Raw genomic sequence first — 18603 nt, forward strand, 5'->3', positions numbered from 1 at the left:
AACGGCGTCTGACAGATCTGGTTGAGGGTGACGATTCAGACGGTCGAAAATTTCGTCGGCGATGGAAAAGGCACCTTTTTATCGCTGCCAACAGACCCCACACACGCTGATAGGTAGAGTACCTAGTGTAACAATGTGCTATGAATGCTGGTTTTGGGCTGATGCCTTAAACAATTGAATTAGCTGTTTACCACACACATTCATTCGGCCCATCTGAAGTTTTCTATGTTACGACCGTTGGGCCCTACGTGTTCCTACCCAAAATATCGCCCACACGATTAAAATAAAAAACGACTTCCTGATTGCCAGATTCCGGAACTCTCTTCAGTACTGTCGTGCTGTAACCGCGCTCGAACCTGACGCGGGGGGGGGGGGGCTTAACTAAGTCCACAGGGTGCGCCACTAGTCATAATTACAGCTCACAGATCAAACCACACAAGCCACCCGGATAAGCCCAGTGTATTAATTCCTAGGCATCTGCGCTTTACTAAGTTGACTGCTACATCCAGGTATGCATGGTTGAATGGGAAGCGAAATGGATAACAAATCCCAATACCGCGCTATATAAAACAAAAATGTTTATAAAGCAAACGCGCCGAAAGTACCTAAAAACCAAGAAAATCTCCACGAGTGTGGGTACCGGTCGGCATATCTTAACCGGTGTGCAATCAGATGTCCTCTAGTAGCATGTTCGAGAAGCTTCAGCATTCTATGCTCTTCAAATATTGTGCTTCGAGCAAAACACATAACAAAGTCGTCTCCACACATGTATTAAGCAAACAATTCCCACTGATGTACCAGGTAGCTTGCAGTGCATTTTTCACGGTGTTCAAGCATCAAACTACGAAACGCAGATAATTCGTGGTACTCTGGCCTGGCAGTAGTATTGTACCCAACGTGCAGACGAGTCGCAAAATTCAAGACCGCAACGCCGTCCGCTGCCGTGCTGCTGTGGTAGAATTTGAAACATCGCCGTCAGATCATTTGTCAACCTCATACATGGTCCTCGCATTTCAAGTTCCGAACAAAGCAAGCACGCGTTCGCGACAAGCAGTTATCCACAGCCAGCCAGAGGGACAGATGGGCCGGGCCAGATTGATCCTACACCGTCCGCAGACAAACAGGCACACCAGGGCACCGGAATAGCACGCGATAGCAGCCGGACCGGAACAGGCAGGAGACTCGGTGGACGTGTGACGTCACTGGTGCTCAGCCGCGGACCAGGGCCAGCAGGGCATTCTTGTACGGACCCGAAGTTTCTCTCTGACGGCAAGAAGGTGAATGTGTAAATGCCAGGGCGTGGTAATCATCGTGAAAGCGTTGTCAGTCTTCATATTAACTACTCCCTATCTCCAATCTTTGCCAAGCTATGATCACATCTGTGGTTAACAAAGAGCAGCAAAAAGGGCCAAAGTGTCTGGTTGGCATGGCGGCAATGCGGACACATAGTGCTGCCAAATGGCCAGCCACGTTATGAGCCCTAAAGAGTAAGCGAGAACATATCACACCAATCGCGTCCACGCATAACACTAGTGGCCAATGACGTGTGCCCTCCTGCAAAGCGGCCGAAGAAGAGGCAATCTCTATGCCAAAGGCAAATAGCTCCTTGCTGCCTAGCATTGTCCCGATCGTCACGCCTCCCTGTTTTCAAGCATCGCCCAACAGCTGTGTGCACCACAATGTCAGTTGAGACATTAGCAAACCACCGCACGCTAAATTTCCCCACCACGTCCTCTTTCTCCCGATAAGAATTACAAGATTTCGGTTACTGCAGTGCGAACTCTGAACCAGCACCACCGGTGGTAGGACGGTGAATGGATGGTAACGAGATGACTGCCGATGCGAGAAAAAAAACTTTGCCTGCATTGGATGCATCGGGGACCTGTCAGCTCCACCTCCATCACCAGTCAAACTGTGTGGTTTTTCGGCCGGTACCAAGTGTCTGGCCCCGGGTCAGCACTGGATTTCAGGGGGAAACGTTGGCTTGCTCTGTTTTTTTGTTTTTTTTGTTCCATGTTGTGAATAGATGTTCTTAGGCACTGATCGGTACAGGAATCCAGCAAAGAATTATCAGATTTCATAAAAGTGCAGACCTTTGTGACTGAACGATGACGACAACAATGCAGCCATGCGAATGCCGTGTCCATGTTGATTGGTTCTAGGCGAATGCCGTATCCATGCTGATTGGTCCTAGGCAAATGCCGTATCCATGCTGATTGGTCCTAGGCAAATGCCGTATCCATGCTGATTGGTCCTAGGCAAATGCCGTATCCATGCTGATTGGTCCTAGGCAAATGCCGTATCCATGCTGATTGGTCCTAGGCATTTACGATGTCAATCGTCTGCGTAATTGGAAGGACCAAGGGTAAGTCTCTGGAGTCAGAAGCACCTGCGACCGATCATACGCGTCGAATGGATGGGAGTGGCATCCAAAATCGTGGACGGCAGTGAGGTCTTTCTCGCCACACACAAACCACATGAGCCTATTCCCTGTGTTTACCTCGATTGAGTGATCCAGCTTCTTGCCGTACTTGTCGAGATATTTCGCCTTGATGGCTCCCAGGTCGAGCTCGCTGCGCGAGACTACGATGCGGATGAGGGTCTTGTCGTCGGTGCCAACGCCCTGCATGCTGTCGTACAAACTGTCCGCGTAGTACTCGATCTTGTCCTTGGCCACAGCCACTGCGGAGAAACGGGCAGTGAACGGCGGCGAGGCATGGCCACCACCGACATCAATCACGACATGGCCGATGTTTGTGGTCGCCATAACATCAATTCTGGCCGTTAAAATATTCATCGAAAATGCCAGTAATTCGCGCGCGCACATAACCGTGGTCCAGCAGTGTCAGGCAAGAACAACTACATCCATCTAGAGCCCAACACCAGCAGCTCATAGCGCTGGGCCATCGCGTAATCAAAAGACCAGAGATGAATGGAATGCGAAAATGCCAATACGTAGTCCACAACTAGTTAAAACGTGATTGTTGACCAACTGGTCATCGTGTCCCCAAACCAGCTTTTGGTTCTCGAGACAGTCGACAACAATACAACAATATTGACTTAGCAATGGCCCGGAGGCCTCAGGAACATTTCGTGGCCAGCCGACGAGGCGCTGTTTGTCCAACTCAGTTACCATTCTCCGGACGATGCTCCAGTACTCACGGATAATGAGAAGAGCCTTCTGGAAACCGCCACTCAGCTCGCTCTTGATAGCCTCCTGCAGGGTCCTGCGAAGGAAAGCAAGCTCAGTAAGCGCTCCTATTGTCGTTAGGAGAAATAACGTGCGAATTAAAGCAGCCCACAAGTGATGCCTCTAACCATAACAGCTGACAACGTCCCTCGGCAGATTCTGCCATCACCATGACGACTGCAGTTGTCGGGACGACGGTTGTCGTGACGACGGCGGTCGCGTCAACTGCAGTTGTCGCGGACTATGCATACACTCCTGGGTTACCAAGAAAGGAAGACGCGTGGTGATGTTATAAACCATTGACGGCGTGACTTAGACGCGAAAGCAATTCAAATGAGTCTCCTTATTATGTCATGATGGTGCTGCAGTGCCACAACCCAGCGTTATTATTCGACGCAAATGGATATGAGGTTTCACCAGAGCATGCTTTTTCTAAACATGTCCAACGGTGAGACACTTCCTTCAAGTGAATCTTTTGGAGGACGGCCCGTGCCAACATCTGCACAAACCCCGAAGAAGAGACCCTGTGCTGACAAGTTCCTAGTGGAGGACAATCACATGAATGTAGTTGTTTATCCACGACACCCTGCCCACCTTCGTCCCAAAGTCCTGAAATTGTCATTGCTGGCAGAAAGAGGTTTTATCCAGCCAAACCGAACCGATTTATCCGTTCCGGCGGCTCAGTTGGTTAGAGCGCCTGCCTTCCGATCCACCCACGCGTGGCAGGGTGGGTTCGAGTCGCCTTAGGGAGCTCGCTATTTGCCCTCGACAGGTATGGCCTGCGGCCGGTGTCAGTGGGCGCGCTAAAGGTCAGCTTCAGTTGACGTCAGAGGGCATGGCGGACCGTGCCGAGCATTGCGGTGCGTTAAGCTTTCGCCACGTAATTCTGCCGTTGCCGGGAATTGCGCGATCGGATGGTGGAGGTCAGGGCTCACACAACAAGCGCTGCTTAGCGCGAGCGCTGATCCCAGAAATCCATCCATACTAAGGCTTCGGATCAAACTTAAAAAACAACGAAAAAGATAGGGTGAACATGTCCGCGCTGGCATTTCCTTCACCAAGGGATCACGGTATCCACGATAAAAGTCACAGCTTAGAGGCACAATCGCATTGCTTGCGTTTGGAAAGAGCGAGCAACTCACCTTTTCGAGATGGTCTCATATTCTCTCTCGATGGCAAGCAGCTGCGGCAGGCTCTCGCTGGCGAAGATGTCCCTGAACACAGCCTCGTTCGTGCCCAGCTTTTTCTCGCCTGATAACATCAGCAATCATTACGTCAGGACGGGCGCATTCTGACGGGGAACGTTGGGCGTGCGAGGTTCAATAAGCAGGTTCGAATTGGCGAAAACAAAACGCCCAATTAAATACGCCTTTGGCGTGCACGTGGCAACTCATTTCCCACGTAATAGTTGTAAGCTCGGATGTCTAATAGATGCATGGGAAGCTGTCACTAGACAAAACTGTCAAGGGCTCATCGGTGTCAACAAAAGACCTTTTTTCGACCTCCACGTTGAACTCCAGACCACTCCCCGTTCGTTGCTACAACCCATATCGTCCAAAGCTCCCGTACGCCCCCGCTTTAGCTTGCACAACGCCAGGTGGCAAAGCTCTCTGCGGGTCCGGAGCCCGGACGTACCGGCCTTGTAGAGGTCCTGCGCCTGCGCGGCGGCTTTCTTGACGTCCACCTTATCCGTCTCGTCCCGGCTTCCACTCAGGATGGAGACGAGCAGCCTCTCCACGTCGCCCTTCATTCCCTTCCGCACACTCTCCTCCAGCGCGCTGTGGCACTCTGCGAATGGACAAGGCATCAGATGTCATACATCTCGCACAGACGTGTCCTCTGCTCGTACATGCTCGCACGGTCTGTGGACGCGCGGGAGGCCAGATGTTCTACGATCATTTGAACAGACTTCTGCATCCACAGGCGAGGAAGATGCAATGAAGCAAACTGGAGAAGCAGTCAGATGGGAAATCGCTATCATCGCTCCTCTCGGACTGTCAGCGTGCTGTGACGAAACATATCATTTTCAGTGACCTGCAAATAACATAACCTGTCCAGAACTTGGTCACGTACTCCTGGAGTAGGTGTCCTGCAGCAGGTGGAGCTCAGCGTTGTTACGGGTGAGGATGATGTCCAGCACCACCTTCTCCTTGGTGCTCATGCCCTTGAAGGCGCCCTGGAGCTCGCGCGCCAGGTACTCGAAATACGAGTAGGTGAGCGCCATCATCACGGTCTCCAGGTCACCACCCAGGTCCTTTTTCAGGTCCTCGGCGAGGTCCTGGGGGCGGATCAGGTCACGTCACGTGCCCGGCACGGCCAGCAGGTGCAGGACTGGCAGGTGTCCAGCCACCCCGAAGGCAAAGTGACACGAGCCTCAAGTGTTTGCCTTGGGGCGACACCGGCCGGAATGCGTCGCCCGCCGGACATGGCGCTGCAGAAACCGGGACTTAAGGTCAGCCTGTGGTCGGGGACTGTCTTCAGTTGCAGACGGTGACAACACAGTACGATTCGGCCGGAAGACGTTGTTCACAAAATCCGCTGCAGAGTTAGGTGTCATTTGTGCAGCTCAGACATCGCCCTCAAGGCCGAGCGCATTTCACAGACGCCCCAGACGCCCCAGATCCGTGCTCACTCTAACTCTGTGTACTTGATTGAACATGTCGCCATCCTCCACCAAGGCCATAAATGGTACCATTAATGGCATAACGTTCTGCCAATTGTTCCATTACTTAACGCCGGCGAAATGTTTTTCGCTTCAGGCTTCACGCTACCTAACAAAAAACTTTCATCCAAAACATGACATCACCTCCCATGACGGAATTGTAAAAACAAAAACTTTAAAACATCTCTTACGCTCTCTTATGCTATTTCTGACGCTATTTCACGCTAAAAAACATATCTTACGCTATCAAACGTTTCGGGTCACCTCACCCACCCCCGATCAGGTTTCACCAACTGACTGCCGATTGTTTCAGGTCTCATACTCTACCCCACGAAGCCTTTCAAGTTTCAGCACCTACCCGGCCAAACTCGCGCTTGTAGAACTCGGCGATCTGGACGCGCTGTTTGATGCATCGCCTGGATAGGATGGCGACGATGGGGCCCTCATCAGCGCCCATGCCCTTCATGGCTTTCCTGTTGGTAGCATGGAAATACGGCGTCAGCTAACTGGCTACAGGACAAAAAGTCAAAACTAAAAAAGTCAAAGGACAATAAGCCAAAGGACAATGAGTCAAAAAGCGCAAGAATTTCACTCAATGACGGCGACACTGATCCCCATTTAAATATGTTGGGAAAGGTTGCATTGAAACGGTTCCAGGCAGATTGTCATATCGTATAAACGAGCCATATCGTAAGAAGGAGTGGTGTATGCGAAATAGCGAGCCATCTTGACAAATGAGAGCGCGTTCTAAACCAGAGCATTCCATATTGCTAATTAACAGACATTTAGCGCCTTGCGGTACAGCACATCACAGCACTGGAGACCAGATTACGATACATTACATGCCATCACATGACATATGACATCACATGGCATTACATCACCACCATCACCACCATCATCATCAGCATCATCATCATCATCGTCATCATTCTCATCTCATATCTGCGACAGTCGGCACACGCGAGCAGTAGCTGCAGAGCATGAGCATTACGCATTAAAGTTTTTTGTCTACCGCCTGCCTAAGTTTACAACAGCATGCAGAGGTTGAGTATACTTGTGCATTAAACTTGTGGTTCGGGATGCAGCATTTCACCCGATGAAGAGGACCAGAGGTACGCTACTATCGTTTTTAAACGGTCGCGACATGGACGGATGTTCTGTAGTGGACATTAGGCCCCGCCCACTTTGCAGATGGCAATTAGACTGACTCTTAACAGCCGAAACTGACTCAGCCACCAAGGGAGATCCACAGACATAGTATTGGCCGTGTCACGTGAAATTCCATGCGTCAAATGCCGAGGCGTGCTGACAAGCATCCGGGTGAACACGGTGCCAGCGGTGAAGGAATCAAATGAGCCAAAGGGCTCTTCTTAGCATTGACAGGGCCTCCGGAAGATTTGCTCCAGGCGCGAAACACGGTTCTCACTTGAGGGCGTGGGCATCCTCCTCCGGGTTGAAGCCCTCGTGCGGGACCACGGTCGGGTAGTACTGAAACATAGACATAAACGGTATCAGTCTCGGGGATTATAACCAGTTTAGCACTGTCCTACGATACGGGGAGTGCTCAAGCATCGTGAGATATTGTCAGTCTGGAGTACGACCATAAGTTACGCAATGGGATGTATCCATAGGTCATCAAGCAGCAACCCAAAGCCAGCACATGAAGGCCTTTCCCCACTGGTGCTGAAAAGACTCCGCAGGTAATGGATGACCGCTCCGACGGCCCGGAACATCATCATTGACCAGGCATATTCCATGAGACAGACACATACACAACCCGAGATCGGGGCGCGTACAAAAGCACGAAGAAAGACTGATAAAGAGCACCGATTATCATCAGACCACCTCTTAATAAAAATAGCATAGATTATACACTGTCGAGTGCGCCGTGAGCGCCGGATATTCAGACCCAACACCGCCGTGTTCCACGTGATGCCAACTGGAAAGTGCTGCAAACGAGTGAAACGCGTAAGTGCACAGATGAAGGTCATCTCCGTTGCCCGATTGTGCTCTGTGCAGTAGGGACACAACGGCATGGAGCATTTTAAGCTGCCTGCGCAGGGGAAACTTCCAAAAGAGCTAGGATAAAGCGCCGAAAGACTGTGTCACTGCGGGAAACTGCATGTTGGAGACAGCGCGGCCAGTGTATTTCACCCAGGGTATCCTTATGCAAAAGTACAGCGCCGCACCCGTATAGTGACTGATGTATTTCACCCAGAATACTATTATACAAAAGAACAGTGCAACACTCATATATGTTGAAGCGTGGAGAGAAGGGTGAATCGGGTGGAAAGGAAACGAAATAAATCGAGCCGTGCGCTTCCCTTGATATTGGACGAAGTAGTGAAATAATGTCATCAAAAACGCCTCTGCCTACTCTGTTTTCTGGATCGTCCCTGCGTCCATCGCCACCAAAAAGCGTCAAGCATTTGCATTGCAAAGGCCAAACTACGAAGTATCTGACGGGCCCCTTCTACACCCACCAAAGCAGACGTCAGGAATCATCGCAATGGCACGCGGACGTGATGATGTGAGGCATGAAGGGAAAATAGTCGTCTCTAAGGCTATACACTATTGAAATGTTCCTGTCGTTGACGTTCGGAAATCCCGGCACTTTGACATTAAGCCGCCTGCATTTTACAGCATATCGGATACACTGTCAGAAATGTTCACCAACCCGTGTCGTCTCCATGTTGCCGACGACCCTGTGACGTCACAGCCTAAGTCAGCTGACAGTTGGCGTTAGGCCATAAATAGCACAGGCTCCCGCAACCGGGCGAGTGCACTGCTGCAGTCGTCCCGTCCCTGTTGCCCGCTCGAGCCAGAACAAAGCAGGCCTGAAAACGTAGCTTTACTTGTTTGACCTGGCATAATGACCAGCCACGGGAGAGAAAATCAAGCGCCCTTGGGCGAAGTAAACCACTCTCTTTCCACGATCAGCCGCAGTCGGTGCTGAGACAAGCATCCGATTATTGAAGCGGACATACCCGGCAGCTGCTGTGTTCTCACGTGTGGCGGCCAGCCGCTGTCGTGAGAACATTGCGGATGAGCTTGGAACGCGAATTTTTGTTGCGAAAACCGAACATCGATGACGGTAACCCCCGGCTCTCCCAAAGTGATGCCCATCTGTCTGCGACGAAGTTGGCGAAGCGGGGTGGCAACACAGGCAGGCCCGCCGCCCTCTCCCCCCGCCCCCCCCCCCCCCCCCCCCGATGCCCCTCCTCCCGTCCACACCAGGGCGACACCACACGCTGAGTAAAAACCTCGCTGATCATGGACAACCGAACAGACGTGCATACAGACACACCACGTGGGGGAGGGGAAAGGGTTAAGGACGGGATGCGTGGCATCCCTTGCCGGTGTCATGCAGCACATAGGGCACGGCACAGTCGCGCAACGAAAGCGTTGCCGTTTGCGGGAGCGGCCTTTGTCGACTTAGAGACACGAGGGTGTGACCAGCTGAAAAGTTCTCATGGCAGCCGGCAGCGCCTGCAGCGGCTGTTAAGGTTGTGGAATAAATGTGAATTCGGTTAAGGCCACACTCTGACATACGCCTCTGGCAGGACAGCAAATGCAAATCAAGGCCAATGTTAAAACTGCCACCTACTACGATCCTAGGTCAGTCTCAACACTGCCGTTGTACGTGTCTTTGTGTGATTCAAAGCTCTCTCGTCGTGCTCCTCACCCGCCGTGCCCTTCACCCATGCACCAAGTCGATCCACAGTGCCTCCAGCTGGGGCGTTGGATGCAACGAGTTGCCGTTTGTGTCGATGAGGACGGCGGCGGCGGTCAACTGGAGGTCCTCTGTCGAATTCGGCGCCGGGATAAGGACGCCATGAAGCTGCATGCGCCTTGGGTGAGTGCAGACAACCTTCTGGGCTGATTGATCAAACGGACTTAACGCTGGCAAACGACTACGCCAAGTGAGGGTTGTGGAAGCGCGTTCAGAGCGACAGAGTCGCCGTGTAGTCTAAAAGGTGACAGATGCGCATTGGAATGTGGTTGCAAGCAACAGTCACAAGATAAAAAGACAAGATAACAAGAGTAGTCTTAAGAATGGCATGAAGGGGAAAGCTGCACCAGGAGCGAAAGAAAGTATGACAAGTTCGTGGATTCCAGCCTGTTTAAGTGCATTGTTTGCACGTGTCAGTCACCTTGGGCTATATTTAGCGTTGTCAAGCATTCACGGAGAGGGCGGGGAACACGGCTCTCGCCCCGCCACCTGTCACTAACCGTCACGTCTGCGGTCTCCCGCTCCCGTTACGTCCCTCGCACTCTCCCCCAGAATGCCCAGCAACGCCGCCCGAGGCGAGGGCGACGAGAGACGCCGCGCCGTCCGACAGCGAGCTGCGCCCTTGACCGTGGAGCTGCCAGATGTCGCTGGCGGGCTGCCATATCGAGATGGCAGCACGCCCGGCCGACGGTTGACCTTGGACTCCAGGCGGCGCCGGCTCAGTCAGCGCGAAGGGTGGGTGCTGAGGGGGGTTTGCGACACGAAAACTACATTTGGATGGACAAGTGTTCTTTTGACTTCTTTCCGTAGAAACGCTGGTGTGTTGCGGTGCAGTTTCTGTTCTGTTGGGGCTCTCAGACCATATTTAGAGAGAAAAAGGTTAATATCCGTAAAATATCGCTTTGCGGGTGAGTGTAGCCATCTCTACCTTGCTCGCTCAACCTGTTATGCGAAACTTCACACCTGCTGGTGACATGGCGGACAGGAAAAAGAATGCCTCGTTACGTGGGCGTGGGCTCCATTTCGTCATACCGAGGCATGGCTTAAAAACAGCGCAGTTGACACGAGGCGGTGTCACCAGCGGTGTCACGCGTGCCTTTATGCTACCTCGCGCGCACAGCCAAGCACGCACGCATAACGGCTCTGGGGCGGCGCACCACTCCTTCCGTTGCCTTGGCGGCGCCCATGGGCCTGCAATCCTGGCCGCCATGAATCCGCCCCCAGTCCCCTCGGCGCGGCGGTGCACCGCCCCAGCCGCGGCGTGCAAAACTCGGGTCGTAAAGCGTTACAGCAGCGGCGCCTGCTCGATGCGCGGGGGTGACCCCCCCGCTAGCGCAGACGGTCTGTGAATCAATACAGCCGGCGCCGGTCGCGTGACCGGGACGTGGGACCGGCACCCCGCACCTAGCCATGGCGTGTCTGTGGGACCGGCACCCCGCACCCAGCCATGGCGTGTCTGTGGGACCGGCACCCCGCACCCAGCCATGGCGTGTCTGTGGGACCGGCACCCCGCACCCAGCCAGGGCGTGTCTGTGGGACCGGCACCCCGCACCCAGCCATGGCGTGTCTGTGGGACCGGCACCCCGCACCCAGCCAGGGCGTGTCTGTGGGACCGGCACCCCGCACCCAGCCATGGCGTGTCTGTGGGACCGGCACCCCGCACCCAGCCAGGGCGTGTCTGTGGGACCAACACCCAAAACCGGTCAGGGCGCGTCCGTGGGACCGGCTCCTCGCCAAGTCGTGCTGTGTCCGCTGCCAGTGGGGAAGCTCGAGTGCGGGAATTCGCGTGCATAATTATAATTGCAGAAGTCTTAAAGCCAGAGTTCCTGGCTCTATGTTTCTGTGAGTCTAGGCTTCTACTCTATCAAACATGGGTAACATTGTGCAATTGTAGTCCTGTAATCGCGATATTTCAACTGACTTTTGTCAGTTATTGTTTTACCAAGTGCAAAGAGATCCCATCGATCAGAGATTGGGTTCGCACTGATCGGGTTTAACGATCCGCGCACCTCCAGCTTTTAGACCCGGGTCGAACGCTGGCGGCCGGTCAGCGCAGCGAAGGCACGGTGGTCGGTCGTGGTCTAGGGTTTAAAGGTCACGTTCACAGGCGGCTGGGGAAGCCTTACGACGCGATGGCTGTCTTCCGCTGCAGGCTATGAGAGAGCAGCAGTGCTGAACAGTGTATCCATCGCAACCAAAACAGGCACTCGGGCGCTTTTGGCTGCGGCGACATCTTCATCATGAGTTTTCATGCGAAGAAGAACAGAACCTCAACATGCTCGGAGGTACTGGTTAAAAGATTGTACACGACCACTGGCATGTACTTTAGGGGAGCATTCCACATTTGTGTGAAGTTTAGAACTAAAATATCCATTTTGAAGATAATTCCCCGTCACTCGTTATTTTGCCCTTCTAGAGACCTAAACCTATCTAATTTGTGAGCTGGTAGAGCTGAGATAATGCAGGATCCTCCCACCAGACTGAACCTGAGCAGAGCCGGCTCCACATCAGCATCAGCATCAGCAGCATCAGCAGCATCAGCATCAGCGCCAGCATCAGCAGCATCAGCAGCATCAGCTCTGATCAGCACCTTCCTGTGGTTTTAAGACCGCACCTACCCGCAATACACGCTACGTTCTGACATCCTTGAATGAGTGCAAACAACCATGCCGCTCTTCAGTCCTCATTTCGCGCTCCTTGGACCGCGCTCGCGCCTGTGTTGCTCGGCAGGGCGTCCTTTCTGCTCTGAGCCACTGACCAGGTCTTGTGCGCAATGTCTTTCGGGCGGTCTGCTCGGTCTGACAGAGCAGTGATGTGATGGGACTGACAGCCGTGGCGGCACGGTCCGGACCTCCCTGAAGGTCAGCACGGGGTCGATGCATTGACAGATAGCATGGCGCGAGAGCCGACAGCCACAGCCGACCGGAGCATCGATTCGCGGCTGGCGCCGAGCGTGCAGCAGGCCGCGCACCCCTGACAGGCTCCCAGACTACCGCGGCGCTGGGCCGAACACCCCTGGAATGCCAGCCACGTGGCCAAAAGTGCCACGTCTGGCCGAGCACCCCTGGAATGAGCCCGTGACCAAAACTGTGGCCGGGCGGCCCTGGAACGGCTTAACGACCGCCACCATACCTGTACGCGAGACAGCGGCGGCTTTCCTGACACGAATTCGTGACCAGAGTCGCCCCGTCGGGCTGGACACCCCTGGAACTACCACGCGGCGGCGAATCGCGCACCCCTGGAGGCCGGTGACTTCGGGTTCACTCACCGCCACTCGCATCTCTGCCCCCCGGGCAGCAGCCGAGTCCTCCGGGCGGCGGTCCGCGGTCCGCTGAGGACCGGGCGGTAAGCGGATCACGCCCCACACGGCGCATTGCTCAGAACCAGGCGCTGAGTCACCGCTGAGGTAAGCCGAGGCCGCCTCAATGGTGATATCACATTCGGATGGCCGGATATTGTTTCACAGCAGTGACCATATTTGGTGATACGGTTAGGGAAAACGTCAAACGGAGCCATTCCTACGCAGAAATTCGCCGCAAAGCTGGAATATTTAAAAGAAGCAAAGACGCTTGTAGATTCATTTGGTAAATCATCATTCAGCTCAGTAAAACTTACTCATCGATGTGTTGGTGCAAGTTTTCATTAAAAGCGTATCGAAACACGGTAGGCGTTAATGAACGATCAACTTGGTTTTGCTGCGTAGTCTAATCTTTCAGAAACCGTCTAAAAAACAAACAACGCTCGTTCGGCAAATGCCTACAAGAAAACATGCAGCAGACCCTGGCTTTGCACACAAACACAAGGCGCTAGACGGTAAACCGACACTGTTTGATTGTCTAACCCGCGCGGCGGTACGGCGACGGCGGCTCAAACCGCACTGACGCGTGCCCACGTGGACACGTGCCGTGCCAACGTGTCCCGCCCGACGCAGGGACGAGCCCGCGGCGGCAGGCGGCACCGTAACCGCGCCGGAAGTCACGTGCGGGAGCGGTCCCCGCCGAGCGCTCCTCCTCAGGACGTGCCGCTCCGGCTCGGCGGGGTCCCGCGGTGTAACAGAGAAAGCAGGGGAGAGGGCGAGAGAGCGAAACAATGGGAAGAGAGAGAGAGAGAGAGAGAGAGAGAGAGAGAGAGAGAGAGAGAGAGAGAGAGAGAGAGAGAGAGAGAGAGAGAGAGAGAGAGAGAGAGAGAGAGAGAGAGAGAGAGAGAGAGAGAGAGAGAGGGAGAGAGAGGGACTTGTTGAAAACAAGCGCCTGTCTGGCGCGTCTGTGTAGATAACGGGGGTGTGATTTACCCTCTCATTACTGGCACTGGTGGCGCGCGAAATGACACCAATGTTTGCCGTGAACATCGTACGACATCTCCGGAGCCGATGAGCACCCACGGACATACGCCTGATAATGCCCAAGCCCAGTGTAATTGGTGCATATTTACTGAGCCACAGCTCGTCTGGTTCATCTCGCACACGCCTGCTAGCAGCACAGCGAACAGGAGCCCGACCCGACACGGGACTGGCCTCTGATGTCAGCACCGACGGACGGCGGCCCGGTGAGCTGACGTCATCACATACGGACACGACTGGAATGTGACGTCATTACATACGGACACCACTGGTCTGTGATGTCAACGCATACAGATACAACTGGTCTGTGATGTCATCACATACGGACAATATTGGTCTGTGACGTCATCACATGCGGACACGACTGGTCTGTTGTCATCACATAGGACACAACTGGTATGTGACGTCATCACAGGCGGGCACGACCGGACTGTGACGTCATTACAGTTGGACACGCCTGGTCGGCTGAGCCGGCCGCCCGACACTGACTCACCCGCTGGAAGCCGTGGGCGTGTCTGTAAGTATGGAGAAGTCCCTGTCTGGCAAAACCAGCTCCCTAAACGGAGGCTTAATTAATGTAAAATAAGTGCAAACGGACAAAACACAGGGGACAACTTCTAGAAAATCGGTTTTCCTTATGCGTAGCCGCAAACACATTCTGTATATCCTATAATACCCACATTCATACGTTCAGTTGGATCACACATTATAAACCATTAATTCAACGCGCACAGTTTTCCATGATATTGCAATACGTTTTCTGTAGAAGAATTATTCAAACTGGCCTATGCGTATTACAGAATCGACCTTTGGCTCAGGGCGCTTAATGGCTGATATATGCAGTTTATTGTGCTCATGGGGCAATGAAATGGCTGATTACAGGACACATGTGTATAAAGTAGCGACTGAATACCTCTCGACTTGAACGGTGTCGGATATTAACGTTTGTCCCCTAGCCCCACTACCAAGAGCCCTCGCGGAATCTCTGCGATCCATCCATGCGTATCTAATTTGTAGGTATAAGGAGTGTTTGATATGCCCATTTGTTACGCCCGACGAAGAAAAGTTTACAAAGCGAGTGGGTTTGTGTCCCAGGATACAAGGCATGATAAGACTGCTGGCTGCAGCACTGCCCCGTCCGCCGGGCGGGTCGCGACGTTCCATGGGCGCGGCGCGCTGGAACGCCCACCTGTCCCGGCACGGCGAGCAGGGGCGGAGTCAGGCACAGCGGGCGGGACGGCAGGGGCGGAATCAGGCACAGCGGGCGGGGCGGTCGACAGAAGCGATGCAAAGCATGACGACAATGGGAGTGACGGAAAAAGCACGATGGTTAACAGCTGAAGGTTTATCACCGCGCAGTTGGCTGTGCTAACGGTCTCGCACGATTCGGCATCGGCACATCTGGACAACATCTGTCCCCCGTCCCTAGTCGATATCCAGCACCGACTGCCGCTAACGGCGTCGGCATCGACAAAGCCTTTGGAAATCATGAAGGGAGTCGCTTGCTCTCACCTCTGACGGAATAAACGGGAATCAAATCTGCAGACTTTGTTGCCAGGTCATGACAGATGCAATTCATTTTGGACATCGACATGGAGGCTCGTCCCGCGCCAAGTGATACGCTCCGTCCCCCTAGCCCGGATCCGCCTGGCACTCAGTCCCGGGGACAGCGCCAGCGCCCCGCAGCCGCCGTTTCCACGGATCGCGGCGGCAGCCGGCCGGGCGTCTCCACCTAGCAACAGCGGCGCAGGCCGGCCACCCTCCCTGCAGCCTCGACAGGGGTACATCTCCCGACGACACAACCACAGCCCGGCTCGACGCCGCCGTCCCGACACTCTGGGTGCCCGTGAAGGAGTGGGGGGAGGGGGACGGGGCAGGGCGGCGCCAGGTCGCGGGATCGATTCTGGCACAGCTCCAGGCTCTGGGCCACTCCCTGACCAGCGTATGAGGCTCCGCAGGGAGCTGGTCGCGGTATAAATAGTGATTGCTAGCTCATAACTCAGGTTCACGCTCGAAGGCAGATCAAGGACCGGTGAAAGCGATCAAATTCCAGTGCGCGAAGGACGGCGTTTGCGCTCAGAAACACGACACCGGCCGCCTCACTGGACGAAACGTCGGCGCGGTGATATTTTCGTTCGACATGCGCGGCCGAATACAAGCGCGTGTTGAACGGTCAGCAGAAGCCGACCGTCTCCCAGTACTCACCACCATCGTAGCTGCTTGCGTAGCGCGCGCTGGACGGAGAGGGTGCGAGAACCGCCCGGTAGGCCTGCCCGATTCCAGTCAAGTACTCTAGAGGTGGACAAGAGCGAGAGCTGAGCGTTGCTCCGCCGTCTGGTACTCGTTGGGCGACTGCCGACAGGCGGCCGGCCGGCCGTCGGGCGGCGGGGACTGTCGGCGTGCGAGGCAGGCAGGGGCGAGCTCAGGACATGCTTTGGAGGGTCCGTTGCGCTGATATGCCAATTGTACTGGCAAAAGAGAGCCATACTGAACGTAATTTTTTCTCATAATGAAACATGGGCATGAACGCGGGTCGGGGCTCGCATTTAAGCCTGCTGCTGAATTTCAGCCTTGGTCCTGCTGACGGTTGCAGCCCTGGGTTGAGAGAACTTGTCGAAGGGTGCGGCAGCCTGGCACGGTTTTGGTGATCGATGGGCGCGGTATGTGTGGTGTGCAGGGGTCGACTTTGACTCTGAAATTACATCGCAGTAAACATATGTACAAGACAGAAAAGGAGAGCAACACGCTAGTCCCCATTGACGAACGTCGTGAAGTTTACACCGACAAATCGACACTTCGAAATGAGTGAAGTTTCATGTGACGTTCGGAGCGTCGGTGATCTTGTGGACCGGACCTGACAACCCGCACCACCAGCCAGCTCACCCATGGCGTGCGTGGCGTGTTTTCTCGATATAACAACACCGGTGACTCGCTCACCGGCCGCGTCTCCCGCGCTCTATTGGCATTCATCGACCCCTGGCGGCTGTGTGTTATGAGTCGACCGCACGACATCCGCGGAAGGGCGTGCAGTGTAGGGAGGGGGGGGGGGGGGGGGGGAGGGTGCAGCAAGACCCCGCCCGGCCGATGGTGGACTGGTCACGCCCTGAAGCGCTGACAACGAACATCAGGCGACTGATCCGAGCGGGCGGGGCGGGGAGGGGGGCATGAACAACCGTTGGTTGTACGCAGGCGTAGACAATTGACTTTCAAATGCTGAGAATGTTAGCAAGCTATCAGGTTGAAAGGCTTGAAGGTGTAGAAATCGCAATGCAGCGAATGTGAAAAGCTCACGGAAAAGGTAACCTCAAATCACTCAGCGACTCCTGCATCCCCGATTGAAACGTCACATATTGTTACTTAAGATCAAGCCGTGTACTCTTTACTTATTGTAACTTGTATGTAATGTAATGTGACTTGTAATGTAACTTTACTTACCTGTCCCGCATTGTTGGGTCATTTCTACGGATGACAAATGAAAGAATATATCACATGGTGACTACGGACAAACTAAGACGCATTATAACAGCGTAAGTGCACACATGGTTGGGTTTCTTAAAGCACGAAGAATCGCTTCTTCCAGTTAATTCATCCATTTATAATGCTGAGAAGTCGGCTTGTGAACAGCGAGTTGCTAGAACTAGCTACAGCCGTGCCATCGCGGCAACGCCCTTGCCATTGCCACGCATTGATTGTGGGCAATCGATGATGATGTGTGGAGGCTTTCTGGGCGCGCCGGCCACTGAGACTACTTTGCGCTCTTGTGAGCAATCGTAAGCGCCCTATGCCCACGTTATGAGGCATTGCATGATCAAAAGAGAGCCTGACCTGATGATTTACTGTAAACACTTAAGATGACGAGTTATGAGTAATGACGTCTCTGTTTGCACGTGCAAAGACCTCGCGACCGTGTGATCGATAGTTGTGTAGTGCCCGCGCCTGGGGGTGTGTGTCGCAGGGCGAACGTGTCACATCCACAGTAACGCCAGACGGTGGGGAGCCATGGAATGTTTTGTGGTCCCACTCGAGCGGTGTGTTGTGAGAGAACAATGGAACGCGCTGTGTGTACGTCTAAGGTTCTTGCTTGCGGGAAGGGTGCCGCTTTTGAAAGTCATTTCGAATTGTCCACGCTGTTTGCGAGGAACGAGTTATATTGGCACTATACGCAGATAATGCCGACCAATGCACCTGTGGGACCCACATCGTAAATTGGTAAATGCTCTAGCCGAATTTATTGCGCAAAGCATTTTCAAAGATGTCAACAGCACGCCAACCAGGGGTGTTACTTTCAAAGATCGGTGTTGAGGGGTAAGGGGAGTTGGGAAGGACTAGGCCGATTATTCCGGCATGTTTGATTTGCATCTCCAATGTCAAAATAAAAGTGAGACCTTCTTTATATTTGGTCGATTCCAAAAGTGTTTGCTGCTGGAGAACCTCATCCCACATATATTTCCGTTTGGTTCATTTCAAACCAACGTGAAGCTGCATTTTTGTGACACGCTTATAATGGGGTGTAACCACAGAAAAACTGCAAACTGAACGGTATGACCAACGCAAACACGTCACATTCTTTATTGATCAAAGGTGAACCAAGGCGCAGAAGCACGCGTTTACTCGATCACTATGAACTTATATGTGAACGCGGAACTGAGCTTGCACGACTTTCTCCACCGACATGG

At 53.7% G+C, this 18603-nt stretch overlaps 1 protein-coding gene across 1 annotated transcript; it reads right to left on the bottom strand.

Annotated features, from left to right (window-relative positions):
* Positions 1-750: 750 nt before the first annotated feature.
* Positions 751-16270, bottom strand: LOC119095516 (annexin A13). The gene is made up of 9 exons (XM_037218363.1): positions 16133-16270; positions 7282-7343; positions 6211-6325; positions 5264-5468; positions 4826-4978; positions 4333-4441; positions 3163-3227; positions 2501-2682; positions 751-1263 (listed from the first exon to the last, which is right to left on the bottom strand). The coding sequence occupies exons 1-9, from the start codon at positions 16136-16138 to the stop codon at positions 1210-1212; spliced, it is 951 nt and encodes a 316-aa protein (XP_037074258.1). The 5' UTR covers positions 16139-16270; the 3' UTR covers positions 751-1209.
* Positions 16271-18603: the final 2333 nt, after the last annotated feature.

This window comes from Pollicipes pollicipes, unplaced genomic scaffold (assembly GCF_011947565.3).
Source record: "Pollicipes pollicipes isolate AB1234 unplaced genomic scaffold, Ppol_2.1 Scaffold_4219;HRSCAF=4965_pilon_pilon_pilon, whole genome shotgun sequence".
Classification (NCBI taxonomy): Eukaryota; Metazoa; Arthropoda; class Thecostraca; order Pollicipedomorpha; family Pollicipedidae; genus Pollicipes; species Pollicipes pollicipes.

Excerpts from the sequence above, each read along its gene's own strand:
- LOC119095516 (XM_037218363.1), bottom strand. Across the intron at positions 5,469-6,210 it reads ACAAGCGCGAGTTTGGCCGG|GACCTCGCCGAGGACCTGAA; the intron begins GTAGGTGCTGAA and ends ATCCGCCCCCAG. Across the intron at positions 2,683-3,162 it reads GAAGGCTCTTCTCATTATCC|TGGCTGTGGCCAAGGACAAG; the intron begins GTGAGTACTGGA and ends GTTTCTCCGCAG.